A 16,942-nucleotide genomic window follows, 5' to 3' on the forward strand; every position below is an offset into this window, starting at 1 on the left:
TAAGCATTGCCCAAGCGATTGTATTGTGTTTCTGAAGCACAAGCAATTTATTTAGCAAAAGCAATTTGTTTAGCAGTTCAATAAATAAGTACAATACAGTACAATATAGCCGATACATGATACCTATTAAAGATGTTACATTAAAACAGGAAAGTATAAAACACTGAATACATTACATCTTCCTTATAGGTTTCACTCCGGTTCAATGAATGCAGCCATGCGGTCACATTTCCAGCTTCCAAGAGAGCTAACAAAAGCCAACATGCTTGTATATACTGTACAGATTACAACTCTTAGTGATGTCTTCATTGGTCCAGGCTTGATGGCATTCCAGTTCCTTGCAAGTTATAGGTCAGTTTATTTGATCCTTACAAAGGGTGAGGGGAACATCCCCCACCCTATTGTTCCCATGATTTGACTCTGAATGACCAGTTCAAACTGACCCACACAAAAGTATTTAAGAGCATTAATCTCATATTGCTTGTATCTTGCGATCGCTAGATGCGATCGCTATTCCGTCCACACCGGGTTAATGCTGGTGAAATAAGCTTTAATATGAGACCAAACTCTTTATCTTTTGAAACACCTGAACCATAAAAACCTTTACTACAGTATTATATATAAATAAATAAATATACACTCTAATACATTTTACTAATAAATGAATGTGGATTGGAACCTTTAATAAAAATGAAATATATAAATAACCAAATGTTGTAGTGCGAGTGTGTGCGTGCGTATTTTACCGTGTGATAGCGCCATGCCCCATGTAGCGTGGCATGCTGAGTGCAATCGCACAATAAAACAATATTAACCAATATACTTTTCGTTCATCCAATTATACGACTTCGACAGTACCAATGGCTGCCAGAACATACATACTTTATCCCAACACTGCCTGCCTGCACATACATACATGTGTGACATATGACAAAAGCTGGTGCGCAGGGAGTGACATTTGAAAGATTTGCTGGTGCAAAGGGGGTGACAAGTGAAAATAGAGCTGGTGAGAATGGGGTGACAAGTGAGAGACACTGGTACACAGGAGGTAACATGAGATTAAAGCTGGTACAATCGGCGGTGACGTGTGCATGAGGTTACAAAGCTGGTGGGCAGTTGGGGATATGTGAAAAAAAGACATGTACTGGAAATGGAGGGTACTAGGTTTAGAGGAAATCTGAGGAAAAATTACTTTATCATAACAGTAGGGGACAGTTGGGATAGGCATCTAACAGAGGTGGTAGATGCTGATATAGTAATGTAAACACTCTGACAAGTGAGGTTTTTAGGACAAACGCACTTAAAGGGCGACAGGGTTTGTAACAAGCTGAATAATTACCTGGTGTGGTTTAACATGGGGTGGGTACCAGCCAATGGTGGCTCACGTGGGAGGGACCTTGATAGAATATAGCAGGCTGCACTTCCTGCTTGGCTTCACTTGCAGCACGAGATTCCTGTAGGAGACCCAGCAGCAAGAGAAACGGATAAGTACCACTAGTGGATTTATTCATTGTTCTATTATATAGATTCCCATCAGCCCACATCTTTCCCTTAATCTTTTTGCATCCCTCCATTTATTTTCCCTTCTCCTCTCCCTGTCTCACCCGCACTTTTGGACTTTTTTCTTTCTCCCAACTCTCTCCTCCTCTGCCTCATATCCCCCCCCTCCTCCGCTTACTCACCTCACCCCCGCTGTCCTCCTCCGTTCTGCCAACATGCCCCGTCCTAGGAGAAATGCCCCACGCCCGGCGCGCCTCAGGTCCCCCTCCCCCCCTCCCTTCCGCCGCCATCTTACCCCCTCTTCCTCCGCACTTCCACCATCTTCCTTCCCCCCAGCCGTCACCTCAAGCGGTGCCCCGTCTCTGGTCCCCTCTGCCGGTCATTCTCCCGTTTTTAACGCCGCCCGGCGCGGCCGCGTCACCCCCTCTCTTCTCCCGGCCGGTTCGCGCATGCGCAGAACGCGCGCCTCATCGCGCCCGGCCGGGTCCCGCCACGCAGCCTCCTTAGATGTTTTGGCTGCAGGGTCAGCCAGCGGCACAGTCAGGGACAGCAGCGGTCAGCCCCAGCAGCTGCAGGCGGGCACCCCCCCTCCCCCGGCAGGCGGATCTGCTCCCAGTCCTGTCAGGAGCCTGGGCCAGGCCCTAGTCACCCTATGTCCCATCACCCCCCCTGAACCAGCCATGAGGGTTAGGTCTCAAGAGCACAACCCTCCTGCCCTCCACCAATTGTCCTTCCCTCCCAGCCCATTTCTCCCCCATAGTAGTGGGGCATCTGCATGGGGGTCTAATCTAGGTAGGGGTCATCAGGGTTTTAGCATGTCCCAGGCCCGCACCCCACCTCACGGGGACCAACGTCACCATCTGGGGGGGGGGGGCACACTTCCCGCCAGGCACACAAGAGATTTTGGAGACAGTACCCAGGCGCCGGTGTGGTCCTCTTTTCACCGCCAGCGTATGTCTCCCCCGGCGCCTCGCCCATACACGTCTCATTGGGCCTCTTCCCCGGGGTACGGGGTGGGGGGGCCTTCTTACGGGGGTCAGGGGGGTAGGTCCGATAATTTTGTAGTCGATTATCACCATTCCAGCGGCGGTAATTTCGGTTCAGGGCCCCTTCCCCTTCTTGGGCGGGTCCCCTTAGGGGATAGCCGCCTGCAGCGGAGGCGGGAGGAATTTTCAGCGTTCCCCAGTCCGGCCCGCGCGGCAGCCCCTAACCTCTTTACTGAAGACAGGGATAGTAACACGGCGCGGCGGCGCTTGGACTATTTGCCCAGACCTCAGCTGACTGTCCCCCTTTCCGTTTCAGAGCCTACTGTTATGAATCTGGAGATGAGGGTCGGCAGTCGCGACCGTCCGGGTGCCGAGGCTCGGGATCAGACGACGGCAGAACGGAGGGAGGAAGCGATCCAGGACACGTCAGGAGGACAGGCCGCATCTGTGTCGCTAGGGCAGACGTCTGTCGGTGACGTGAATCCTGCTCCTGCTGGTGAGTCCAGTTCCGCTACTATACATAAGTCACACTTGTTGGATTCACCCGTCCTCTCCACCGATAGTGAGTCCTCTGGCTCGGGTGATAGACCCAGGAAACTAATTAAGTTGTTGGAGACTGAATTGTTAGGTAAGCGGAGTAAGCACGCATCCCATTCAGGAGACACAGATCAAACAACGGTTCGTAGCGAGTTGGGGCAGGTAGAATCCCTTGAAATCACACACGGTATTAGGCCCAGTGTGCGGGATAGAATCAGAAGGGGCAAGTACGTGGATATGTACGCGTTAACCGGTGAGGATAAGAAGGCGCTGGCAGCAGCCTGTGAGAAGTCGGGCATGGGGGAGGAGAAGTACAGATCCTTCTCTAGATGGGCGAATGCTTTTTCCATTTTCGCTACAATATACCTAGAGTCCAGGCCCAGCGAGCAGGCGGAGGTGTGGAGGTATATGCACCTGATTAGCGGGATGTTCATAAAGGATGGCCCGGTAATCTGGAGAGCATATGACAAGCTTTTCAGGAAGCGGATGAGCGGGCGAGAGAAGCTCCCTCTCGGATCGAAAGACATTGACATGTGGTTGGAGTTAATGAGGCCTAGCAATCAGACTGCGGAAGGTAGCGCAGGTAGGAGGTTTCAAGGGCCGGTGAGGGCGCAAAATGCCCTCCCCCCGAAAGGAAGGTGTTATGATTTCAATGCAGGGGCTTGTCAAAGAGGTTCACTCTGCAGATTCAGGCACATTTGCACAGCCTGCGGCGGCCATCATCCAGCCACCGATTGTGCCAAGGCTCGTGGAAGTGGAGGAAGGGGAAGAGGCGCTGGTTCGACTCTGCCGAGTCAAGGGGCCATCGCCAATTGATCTGACCGAGCTGGACAAGTGGCTGGCGTGGTTTGATGATAGGGATACCGCGGCCCTACTCCACGACGGCTTCCATTTTGGCTTTAGACTTCCGGTTCAGGGTAGCATTTCCACAGCAGCTCTGGTTAATCTAAAATCGGCGCTCGCTCTCCCGGAGGTGCTAGACGAAAAAATAGGCAAGGAGGTTGGTTTGGGTCGCATGATTGGCCCGTTCCGACGCCCTCCTATTCCCAACCTGATTTTGTCCCCGGTAGGCGTAGTTCCCAAGAAAACAGAAGGAAAGTTTAGACTGATCCAGCACTTGTCTTATCCCGCTGGTCAGTCTGTGAACGATGCAATTGACGTTAATCTCAGTTCAGTCAGTTACCAGTCGTTTGAATCGGCTCTAGCCCTGGTGCCGGAATGCGGCAGGGGCTCATTGTTGGCCAAAGTGGATATCGAATCGGCCTTTAGATTGTTACCCCTTCACCCCGAGTTGTCATGATACCCTTTTCTCCACGGAGGCGTTGTTTAGGGTGCTAGGCGTTCCCATTGCAGCAGACAAGACGGAGGGCCCTACTACGTGTCTCTCATTCCTCGGGATCGAGATTGACACGAAGGCAGGTTTCTGTAGGCTCCCAGAGGATAAGGTTACAAAGATGTACGAGGCCATCGCAGAAGTGTTAGAGGCAAACGCTAGTTCCCTGAGGCAGATACAGTCCTTGGTGGGGCGGTTTAACTTTGCTTGCCGGGTTATCCCCATGGGGAGGGTCTTCTGTAGGAAGCTGCAAAGAGCCACAGTAGGTAGGAGTAGGCCACACGCAATCATACGTCTATCCAAAGTGGTTAGGGAGGATCTGCAGATATGGCTCATTTTCCTTAGGGGTTTCAATGGCAAGCGTATCTGGCCATCACCTCCGGTGAAAAACACTGAGATCAACTTGTTCACAGACGCTGCAGGAGCTTCCGGTTTTGGGGCTTATCTCGACGGACACTGGTGTGCGGAGGGATGGCCCGAGGAGTGGCATAGGGACGGGATCACTAAGAACTTGTTGGTCCTCGAGCTATTCCCGATTGTGGTAGCAATCGAACTGTGGGCTCCCGCTTTGCGGGGTAAGCACATAGTCTTTTGGTGCGACAATATGGGGGTGGTCCAGTCCATCAACAAGCAGAGCGCCTCGGCCCAACATGCAATTTCGCTGCTGCGTGATCAAGTTTTGCGCTGTTTACAGTATGACATCTCGTTCAGGGCCAAACATGTCCCGGGGGTGCAGAATTGCCTAGCTGACGCGTTATCTCGCTTCCATTGGAGCAGGTTTCGCAGCCTGGCTCCTCAGGCGGACGATGTTGGTACCCTGTGTCCTCCTTGTGTTTGGCAGATCATCAAGCCGGCATAAGAGGGCTCGCGGAACAGGCAATAGCTCCCTCCACCCTGAAAATATATCAGTCGGCGTGGAGACGGTGGTCGCTTTTCAGCAGACAAAAGGACCAATCCGAGGCAGGTCAGCGAGATGCAATGCTAGCCTTTATGTGGGATAGGTACTCTGAGGGAGATTCAAGGACTACTATGGCATCCACCCTGGCCGGGATATCATTTATGGCTAAGCTGCAGGGTTATCCTGACGTCACAAAAGGATTTTTGATTAATAAGGCCCTGAGGGGTTGGGGGAGAGTCCGTCCCTCTCATGCCGATACTCGTTTACCGATTACATCTACCATTCTGGAAGATCTGATAGGGAATGTGGGGTTGGTTACCTTAGATAATTACGAGAAGCTTTTATTTAGTTTGGCCTTTTCCATGGCTTATTTTGGAGCCTTTCGCATTTCAGAGTTGGTAGCCAGGTCCAGGGGACATCAGGAGTCAGGTTTGAGAGTGGAGCATGTCAGTCTGGGCGAAGGGATCTTAGCCTGCAAAATAGTTAGATCAAAGACTGACCAGAGCGGTAGGGGCTCATGGGTTCAGTTAACCTCTCAGCAGCTATGTCATATTTGCCCGGTCAGGTTAGCGTCATTGTTTATGAGTAAAAGACCTCAGGCCAATTTGTTTCTGTGTCACGCTAATGGTATACCTTTGACAAAATATCAATTTGCGACCATTTTAAAACGTACCTTGCAGTCCCTTAATTTAAACAGTACCTTATACGGGACACACTCATTTAGGATCGGTGCAGCTACATCCGCTGCCTTGGCGGGTTCTTCTAGCGAAGCTATAAAAGCTCTGGGGCGATGGAAATCTACGGCTTTCAAGTCATTTGTTAGAATTGACAAGGTTGTTGACTGATTGTTGTAATGTTTAATCAATTTTGTTTTTTTACAGTGTTTTTCTTTTCTACATTTAGTTCTCTCCTGAGTCTTCAACCGTCCCATCCCATTTCCCCTACCCATCCCATCTTCTCCCTCCATTTGGTGGGCTACCCTGGGCTTTTCCACTCGCCGCTTTAACGCGGGGGCGCGAAGGGATTTTCACCCGGTTTTCCCTGGGCATAAGTCCTGATTAGTGGTGTGCTGCCGGGGTTTTTCCGGGTGTTGTTTACCTTCGCCTGGGTGGTCTGCCCCCCATATGTGTGTCCTCCCCTTCCCCCTCCTTGTGACCGTTTTTTTTCTGCATACTATTCTTCTCATACCTTCCTATACCAAACCTGGCTGTCTTCCCAACTTAAGGGTATGGTTGTTAACACGGTTTTTCTGCTTTCAGGTGATGGTGTTCCAGCTAAGGTGGTGTGGATCATCGGTCATTCATTTATTTTTTGGGCCGCTGGCCACCCCGGGTCTAAGGTTATTCCGAATCACGGCGGTACGGTTATAAGATGGTGGGGGAAAAGAGGCTTAGGCTGGCCGGATATTATTCCGTGGTTGACGAGGCTCATTAGACAACAAGGCCCACCAGACGTACTGGTAGTACATGCAGAAGGTAATGATTTGGGAAAGGGAAAGTCCTTAGATCTCATCATAGTAATTCGGGAGGACCTGCGACGAATACACGAGGCGTGGCCAGATATCATTATTGGTTGGTCGGCATTAATTCCCCGATTAGCATGGAGAACGACCATTCCCTTAAAAAAAATGACGGTTATGGTTAGGAAGTTAAATAGCGCCATCCGGAAGGTAGTGCGGTCCTTGGGAGGTATAGTCATCGACCATCCGGGATTGGGGGTGGAGTCACCACAGCTTTTTAGACGGGACGGCGTTCACCTTAACGAAGAGGGTATGAGGCTCTTCATAGATAGGATCTGCGGGGGAGTGGCGGCGTGTTTCGGTTAGTTGGTGGCGGGCTGCAGCGTCTGTAGGGCGCAGCGGGGTAGGAAGGCACTGCGTTCAGCGGCTGATTAATGGGCGCACAGGTAGTTGGTCGTAGGTCACTGCCCCCTTTGAAGCATCAGTAACTCCTTTTGGTCCTTCGGTGAGGAGGGTCCCTGTTCGGCTCGGTGAGGGAGGGCAGTGTGAGTTGTAAGGGGCAGTCACTCTGACGCCAACTCAGCGCTAAGTATGTAGGGATTTGTTCCCCGTGATTTGCGGACTCACGGCGGTTTGCGCCAGTCCACTAAGTGATCTTGTGTTATCAGCTCGTGAGCTGTTACGCAGTGCTCTTTCTCCGCCACCATAGGTTTAGTTAATATAAAATCCTTACAATAAAATTCCTGCCATTTTTTAATAACTTATCCAGGTCTACGCGTCTTTATTTGCATGCAATGTTTAAAGTTTAAGGTTGATGTGAAGTTTGTGGGAACATACACAGTGAGCCCTTTATTGTTTATTAGGGATTAAGAAGAACCACGTGGCCCATCTAGTTTGCACTATTTTTAACTGCTGTGTCTGCAGATTCAGCCCTATCATGGAGTGAGATTGCTGTCACTCACAAAATGGTGGAGCTGCTAATTCACAGATTGTGTGTTCACTGGAATACACACATACAGCAGTAGTACATTTTCTTAGTTTACCTTTATCGTAGTTTAGGGTCTCTGTGTCTTAGAAAGGGACAGTAGAATAATTTCATAAACAACTACAAAATAATATATTTGAATTACATTTAAATGGCAGAGAAGCCTCTGCTTAGTTTGGTTATCAGAGAGCAAACTTTGCCATTACATTCCTTTACAAGGCCTAAGCTGACTTTTAACAACAATTCAAGGATACATAAAGCCAACAAGACTTAACTAATAAAATATTTCTCGGTAAACTGCTCAGTAGTGAAACTGAATGCAAAGCTGCAAGGGGTATATACATAAAATAAGAATATGTTCCCACAGCAAAAGAAAAAGAAAAACTAATTTATTTTAATTTAATAATAAAGGATATCGAATGTATTTATTGATAAAGTAAAAACTTCATGCAAATGGATTGCCAACAATACAAAGTATTTTAAACATGCAGCCAGTGCTCAAATCAGCATATACAGATAGACACAGATGTTATAATTGCTCAGAGAAAATTAAGGAAACAAAATTAGTTCAGCTGTGGTAAAAATGAAAGGTCCTCAATTGAATAAGGTCTTATTGCAGAAGTAGCCAGCTGGTTTACCAAATCCTCAGTTAATAAGAGTACTGATGCTCAAACTTCAGTTATGCACTAGTAAATACTAAATCCTCAATATGAGGTTCTGTTCAGCCAAATCTCGGTACATTCACAAATCAGGCTCTAGTATGTAACTCCAAACTTGCATACACACTTATATAAATTACCATACATAAATCAGGACTAAGAGGGATGGCTGTGGGGACTATCATCTGTATTCCAGTGAACACACAAATCTGTGAATTAGCAGCTCCACCATTTTGTGAGTAACAGCAATCTCACTCCATGATAGTGCTGAATCTGCAGCTAACCATAGGATGTGATGGCATTCCATGTCTGTATTGCGCAAGGAACACATCCATTAAGGTTTCTGCCTTAATCATCGTAATTTCATTGCTTTTTGGAGTTTGAGTTGAAGAGTTTCAATCGTTTCCTTACATTGTAGATTGTGTATAAGGAACCTTAACTGGACATGTTAAACCGTAAGGTTTTTTGTTTATGGAAAATATATATATTTATATATATATATATATATATATATATATACACATATATACACATATACATACACACACACACACACACACACACACACACACACACACACAATACAGAGAGCTTCCTAGTGACTGCCATACAATACAGAGAGAATCCTAGAGATCGCCATACTATACAGAGAATATCCTAGTGACCGCCATACATTACAAAGAGCATTCCTATGACCGTAATACAATACAAAGAGCATTCCTATGACCGCCATACTATACAGATACCTTCCTAGTGACCATATATAATATAAAGAGCATTTTTATGACTGCCTCACAACACCACCCTTCTCTTCAAGTATTAACCCCTCTTCAAAATCGTTAACTCCAACCTCATCAAAAAAAAACTTTCATCATTAGCCCCTTTATAATCATTAACTCCCTCATTCAGTTTAATTATTAATCCCCACATCATAAATTAATTTAATTCATCTTCATTAAACCCCCTCATTACCTCCTTCAGTCTCATCAAAAGACTATATATATATATATATATATATATATATATATATATATGTGTTCCCAGAGTGTCTGTCCATGTATGTGTGTGTCTAGTGTCTGTACCAGTGTGCCCATTTTATGTGTGCCCAGTGTCTATACCAGAATGTGTGTGCCCATTTTGTGTGAACCCAGTGTCTGTACTGTATGTGCGTGCCCAGTGTGTGTACCTGTAGTTTCTGAAAAATGACTTACCATTAGATGTCCAGACACAGCACAGCATGACCTCAGTGCATAGAAAGTATCTGGATCCTGGAATGTGGGGGCCCTATTTGGAAAAACAAAAAGGTACATGAAATTTAGAAAACTCCAACCAGCTCTGGCATTAAATCAATAGCACCCACATTTAATAATTAGGCCTCCTTCCAGCCCCAACATTAAAATAATAGTTTTCCTATTTAATAAATAAACCTATTTCCCTCCCTCCAAGCAGCTCCAGCAAAAAAGTAAATAGCATTTAAGCTTAATAAATATAAACATTTTCCACAACCATCCCAACATTAAATAATTCATACTCACATTAATAAATAGCCCTCCTCCCCAAACTCAGCCCCACAGTTAATTAATAGCCCCAAACCACCCCAGCATTACAGGTCCCGTCTCCTCACCTTAAATTAATAGACCCCACTATTAAATTGAAAAGCCCCATCAATAAATTAAATTGCCCCACCATCAACCCCACAAATAAAATAGCACCCATTAAATATTTAAGCCCCCACCTAAACCATTAAATTAATATCCTACCTCCCACCCACGTACTAAGACACCCTGCCTCCCTACCCTCATATCACACATTATATTAACACCCCCCTCCTCCCCTCACACATAATATCAGCATATAACATACAAAATCACCACCCCTCCTCCCCTCTCACACATAGCACCAAGCAACATACACCCCCCTCCTCCTCTATCATAGCAGCATGTAACACATACCCAACCCTTCTCCTTCCTCTTTCATAGCAGCATGTAGCATACCTACTCCTCCTCCCCTCACACATAAATTCAGCATATAATATACACTAACCATCCCCTCCTCCCCCCTCACACATAGCAGCACACATCCCCCCCTACCTTCTATCTTCTTCTGTTTATAAATGTCCAGCCGTCGCTGTGTGCACCTGGCTCTTCTCTGCTGCTCTGCTCCCTAGCAGCGTCATGACATCAGACGCTGCAGGGACAGAGGGCAGAATTAGAATGTAGGAGGAGCCGGGTGCTGGGCGCCATCTTGGATGCGCCGGGCAGCCGGCAGTCTGAATCTGAGGTCTGTCACTTGTAGTCAGATAGGCAGGTAGCGGATGGCTCCCCCGTTGGGCTTGCGCCCTGGGCGACAGCACCGCACCTGCCTAGTTATCGCTCTGTGTGTATATTGTAAAGTCTGATTAGATCAAAATACAGAGATAACTGTAAAAAACAAACACACACTCTTTACATGAAAGATGACATTTATAACTTAAGCTTGAGATAATTACTAGTAACTGGTACTAAATGGATGTGAACTCTGCTACACTGTTTTCCAACTACCAGTTTTAGGATAAACATTTATCATTAACAAGTTATTTCAGTTCTGCATCAAAGTAAGAGAAGCAACCACATATTGTTCCAAACTCTAGTTATGTCGCTGAATATAAACGCCTGTTCCTACATAGTAATAAAAAACATTTTGTGACTGTAATCTACACAGGCTCTGCAGCATCATAAAGCACAATGTAGAATCACTTTTCTCAGTGTGGGTGTGTCCTACAGGACTTTGGCTGTTCAGAAAATCAACAAAAATAGTTTGCCCTCTACATAGAAATTGCGAATAGCGTTAAACAACCACCACAGTATAAATATCTAAAGTACGTACTCTGCAGGGTAGAGTCACCATGGCTCTCGGGTAAAGTCACATTGTAGCTGGTTTGTTTTCTCACCATTGTCCCCTGAGGACTTAAATCCCATAGTCTATATGGTTGGAAAGGACATCTCATCACCTTAGCTGTACAGTAATGACAATGTACAAAACAACATTTAATCTAATATAAAGTACTTACCAGAAACAAGTTTCTAATGCTGTCCCCATTGACACCGATATAGAAAATGCCTGTCTATCAACCGTCAGGAACATCAGTATAGTGAGCAGCCACTGGTGCTAGGGGTGTGATTGCCCCAATCGCCCCCTTCCCCCCGAATACAGTCAATGTAGTGGGGCATGAAAGACTGATGGGAATGTAATGGTGATGGCCCACCAGAAGGGGTGTGGCCAGCCACCAGATAGGTTTGACTTATCACTAGAGGGGCGTGATCAGCTCACTGAGGACATGGCAAGCTTTGTGGTGTAATATCATACTTGCCAACTCTATTACTCTATCCTCCGGGAGATCCTGGAGGACAGGTCATGTGACAAGGGTAGGAGGGGGTGTGGTGACATCTTTGCATCACCATAGCCACGCCCCAACAATAAAATGACAAAATTCACGACATTGAATAGCGTGGGCGGGGCTTAATGCCCCGCCTCCGATATTCAGTGCCATGATTTTCGGCATTTTTTTTAGTATCCGGGATGGTTGCCTACTCTCCCGGGAGTAATATCTAAAGAATGCATTGTACATATAGAGTGTATAGTCTGAGCCTCACCCGCACATCGGGACAAAGTCCTGACTGAGCAGAATAGTCACCCAAAATCAGGACTGATCAATTAGAATCAGAACAGTTGCAGGGGCAAACGCAGGATTTGTAAAGGGGGGTTTCCACACCACGCCGCCAGTGGGCGTGACCATCAAGCATGGGGGCGTGGCTATAATATTAGACAGTGCTTGGCTGCTCTCCAACTCTTCCTATCCCCATAATATACATGGGCAATGCTGCGTGCACTACTATCCCTTTTCAAGCAGAGCTGTGTGAAGCGGGGCAGGGTCCAGCCACCTCAATTATACAGTGCCCCAGGCTTGGAGGGGTTTCCCAGGCACTAGGAAACCCCCTCTCGGTTTGCCTATGAGTTGGCAGGCTGTACAGTTCTCTTCTACCTGTTCTTGCAACCTTCACCTTTGCTGCTGGTATAGTACCAACAGCTACAATTGTTATTCTGTTACCTTATGTATTATAATATTATTATAATTATCTTTGACTTATAAGGTGCCACAAAGGGTCTGCAGCGCCGTACATTACATATACAAAAAACAGAACCAAGACACAACATGATACAAAAATATATACAAACAAGGGTGACCGGGTAAAGCAAATCAGATGTAAGTGCAGCCCTAACCTCTTAGGGTCTGAGTCATTAAGGAGAGCACAGTGGCCTAGTGGTTAGTACTTCTGCCTCACAGCACTGGGGTCATGAGTTCAATTCCCAACCATGGCCTTATCTGTGTGGAGTTTGTATGTTCTCCCTGTGTTTGCGTGGGTTTCCTCCGGGTACTCCGGTTTCCTCCCACACTCCAAAAACATACTAGTAGGTTAATTGGCTGCTATCAAAATTGACCCTAGTCTCTCCCTTTGTCTGTCTGTCTCTCTCTTTGTCTGTCTGTCTGTGTGTGAGTGTGTGTCAATCCTAGGGAATTTAGACTGTAAGCTCCAATGGGGCAGGGACTGATGTGAATGAGTTCTCTGTACAGCGCTGCGTAATTAGTGGCGCTATATAAATAAATGATGATGATGATGATGATTAAGGAGAGCAAAGCATAAAAAATGAGTTACTTTGCACCTGGGCAAAACCATGTTGCATTAGAGGGGGAAAATGCAACCAGTATTTAACTAATATAATCAACTAATTTGCACCCCTTGCATTGTAACATGGTTTGTCCCAGAGAAAATTTACTCTTTTTTGCCTTACTTTCCTTAATGACTCAGGCCCTTAGAGTGTAAGCTCCTTTGGGTTTAAACATCTTTAGCTTCTGTTTTGTGTCATCGCATTACATTTTCTCATATCATTAACTTCTCATTGTACAGTGCAGTTAAATATTTTGGCAACAAAACCTAAAAATGATAAATACGGTTCTGATACTTGAGTGTGGTAATTGTGAGGGGTGTAATTAAGTGGTGAAAAGAACTGGAGTGGCATTGGTATTAATAGCACAAGGAAAAGTGTGGAAAGGTTTTGTGTAATTAACAAGGATATTTAGGAAGACTACAAGTGTTGTCAGTACCAGCTTCTGTCCCTTTCCCCTCTCCTTACCAGCCTTTGTGTCCTTATGTTTATCTGTGTTGGCCTCTTTGCCTTCTCCTGTCTGTTTCAGTCTGTTTGTCTGGCTGGCAGACTGTAGCCCGGGGGGCAAACACAGCACTGGCCCATAAGTAGCGGCCCATCCTTAAAGGGTGGTTTTTGGTACAATATATATTTATCTCATGCTTGCCAACTCTCCCAGAATGTCCGGGAGACTCCCGGGTGAGTGTGGCAATCTCCCGAACTCTGCCCACTTCACTAGGAAGTGCCCCACTTCCTAGTGAAGTGGGCAGAATTAGGTCCCAAATGGATTCCCGATTCATCGCCGAAATGACATGCTTTTGGCCACCCCGCCCCCTCACGCCCACCTCCACTGCAAGGCTCCCGGAAGAGAGCTGAAGAAGGTTGGCAAGTATGATTTATCTATATAAAAATAGGCTATTTTAGTGTTGCTTAATCCATATATATATATTTATGCCCAGGCCCAGAGCTGGATTAAGGCTCTGGGGGGGCTGGACACTTTAGACAGGGTAACCCCCTATGATGTAGCATTGTTATCACTTTAGACAAATACACAGGCAATACTGTGTGCATTACTGTTAGGTGCACACAGTTCTGCCTTCACTATCAGTACACGGTGAAGCGGGACATACCTCCCAACTGTCCTAAGTGAAACAGTAACCCAAATTTGGGACTGTCCCACCAGATTCAGGACACTTGGCAGACTGTCCTGCTCTCTCCTACCTGTTCTTGTCACTTTCACCACTTGTGGCTGCTGGTTACTTTAGCTCATGTGCTGGTTGTCTGGATCTTGGAATATTGGAGGCCCTATTTGGAAACAAAATGGGTACATAAAATTTAGAAAACTCCAACCAGTCCCAGGGGGTAAATGTATTATGCTCTTACCCCCCAGTGATAAATCAATAGCACCCACGTTTTATAATTAGGCCTCCCTCCAGCCACAACATTAAAATAATTTAAATAGCATTTACATTTAACAAATATTACCATTTCCCACAAAAATCACAGGCATTAAATAATACATAATCACATTTAATAAATAGACCTCATTTTCCACAAACAGGCCACAATCAATAAATAGCTCCCAAACCACCCCAGCATTAAATTAGAGGTCCAATGACCCCATTATAAATTCATAGGAACCGCTATTAAATTAAATTGCCCCACCATCACCCTACAAATAAAATAGCACCAAATAATTAGCCCCCACCTGCACTCCACAATTAAATTAATAGCCTACCTCCCACATTATATTAAGACCCCCTCCATCCCACACTACATTCATTTACTGCCCTCCCCACACACACTACATTCATTTACTGCCCCAGCCCCCCCCCCACACACACACTATATTCATTTACTGCCCCCCCCACACACACTACATTCATTTACTGCCCCCCCACACACACTATATTCATTTACTGCCCCCCCACCACACACAATACATTAATTTAATGCCCCCCCTACCCACACTGCATTCATTTACTGGCCCCTCACTCGCACACACAATATACTGGGCCCTCGCTCACGCACACAATATACTGGCCCCATACTCATATATATACACAATATGCTGCCACACACACACACACATACAATATGCTTCCACACAGGCATACAATATGCTGCCACACACACACACATACAATATGCTGCCACACACACATACAATATGCTGCCACACACACAATATGCTGCCACACACATACATACACACATATATATATATACAATATGCTGCCGCTGATACACACATACACACACACAATTAATATACCACCCCCGCACTAACCTTGTTATATCCGGGCCATGCGCTCTGCAGTCTTCTGACATGGGACGGCACCTATCACGTGGTGCGCCTCCCATGTGACGGCAATAGCCGGCCAAACCATTAGGGAGGGAGGTCGGATCTGCAGGCCAACGAGAAGGTGGCTGCTCCTAGAGGAGGGGCCAGCTACCAAGAAAGTAAAATTAGGCATCACACCAGCCAAAAATAGTTTTCTTTGTTAAGGCCCGGGGGGGATGTGCCCCGCTGCCCCCCGGCCCAGCCCGCCCCTGCTTGTGCCAGTTTCTTTCCGCCAGTCTCTTTCCCTATCTTCTATTTGTGCCAGCCACTTTCTCCCTCATCTCTGTGCCTGTCTCTTAGTCTGTGACAGTTTTTCTTCCCATCAGTGCCAGACTCTCTCCCATTTTCCTGCCTATGCCAGTTTATTTCCTTCTGTCTCCCCACGTGTGACTCTGTTCCCCCATTTTGTGTATGAATATCTGTTTACACTTTGTATGTATCTGCCCCCCTCCTCCTCCTGGTTTGTGTGCCTGTCACTAATTTTGTATGTACACCTCCGTCTCTTCATCTGTCTTTCTTTGTCGCTGTCCCACAACTTTGCTTGTGTGTGTCTGCATTGTGGGTGCCTGTCATTCCTTTCTCCCCTTTGTGAGTCTGTCTGACTCCCTTTACCCCTTATATCATATCTATACCTCCACTATTTTATACCATCTGTGCCTTGTGTCCCTTACAATCAACTTTTTCTCTTGCCCTGCACTTTCTCCAGCTTCCCCTTCTTCCCCTTCTCCTTTCTACCTCCTCTTATGCTGAAGTTTATGATGGTGTCCTGGTGGCTGCCAACCTGAAAAGTTGTGGTCCATCCATGCCCAGTGCCATACAGTATGCAAAAAACCCTATTAGCATGCATGCCGGTGGGGTTTTGAGACTTTGCCATCAAAAATTCCTCATTGGAAAGTTTGCATGCGCTAACCTGACAGTTTATTAAAGTGCAAAATACCCTATTATTATCTGCAAAATGGCGCGCTTCTTTCATCTTACCCTGCACACAAAGGGTTACCAACTGTGATAACAATGTTATTTCTTGCAACATACCTGATGGCGGTAATATTCACCACCTATCACCAGAAAAAACTTACATGTGCAAAGTTCACAAGTAGTATGGTGATAATTCCCTCCGCAATACTTGTTCTGCTATCAATATCTCAGAATGATAATGGCAGATGCAAATTATTTAAATATGCTTTATTCTCTGAATTAATTAATAGTTTAGGGTGCAAACTATCTGCCCTAACTTAAACATTTTTGCTAGTGGAATTGGTATATAAATTAGTAGATAATATCAAAATATTTCCTTTACAAGCACATCCAAAAATGTGATACAATCATTACACATAGAGAACTACTTGATGGAAGGATGTAGTGCATTAATATCTCCCATCCATTATACTTCCAGTCCTAGCCTGGCCAACCTAAGCCTCTCCAGGTGTCGTGAAACTACAAGTCCCTGCATACTCTGCTCTGCTATTTACTGGCACAGCATGCATGAAATTATTATGTATGGGAGGCCTTAAGAAACATACATGAGCATTGTCTTGCTTCAAAAAGTCGTGTACGAGGG

The 16,942-nt window shown here is 46.1% G+C and overlaps 3 protein-coding genes across 3 annotated transcripts in view; 1 reads left to right on the forward strand and 2 right to left on the reverse strand.

Moving 5' to 3' along the window:
- The window catches only part of LANCL1 (LanC like glutathione S-transferase 1), a 104,648-nt gene extending 93,060 nt beyond the window's left edge, over positions 1-11,588 (reverse strand). Inside the window, exon 1 of the mRNA XM_075180282.1 lies at positions 11,407-11,588. The gene's annotated coding sequence lies outside the window, so the exon portion shown is untranslated. The remainder of the gene's footprint in view (positions 1-11,406) is intronic.
- The window catches only part of MYL1 (myosin light chain 1), a 427,496-nt gene that overhangs the window by 187,670 nt on the left and 222,884 nt on the right, over positions 1-16,942 (reverse strand). The window lies entirely within an intron of this gene.
- LOC142097972 (uncharacterized) lies at positions 2,546-7,477 on the forward strand. Its single transcript, XM_075180279.1, has 2 exons — positions 2,546-2,982; positions 5,198-7,477. Exons 1-2 carry the CDS (start codon positions 2,814-2,816, stop codon positions 6,097-6,099), a joined length of 1,071 nt encoding a protein of 356 aa, XP_075036380.1. The 5' UTR covers positions 2,546-2,813; the 3' UTR covers positions 6,100-7,477.

Source organism: Mixophyes fleayi, chromosome 7, assembly GCF_038048845.1.
Source record: "Mixophyes fleayi isolate aMixFle1 chromosome 7, aMixFle1.hap1, whole genome shotgun sequence".
In the NCBI taxonomy this organism is placed as follows: domain Eukaryota; kingdom Metazoa; phylum Chordata; class Amphibia; order Anura; family Limnodynastidae; genus Mixophyes; species Mixophyes fleayi.

Excerpts from the sequence above, each read along its gene's own strand:
- LOC142097972 (XM_075180279.1), top strand. The coding sequence starts at position 2,814 with ATGAATCTGGAGATGAGGGTCGGCAGTCGCGACCGTCCGGGTGCCGAG. Across the intron at positions 2,983-5,197 it reads CGTGAATCCTGCTCCTGCTG|ATCATCAAGCCGGCATAAGA; the intron begins GTGAGTCCAGTT and ends TGTGTTTGGCAG.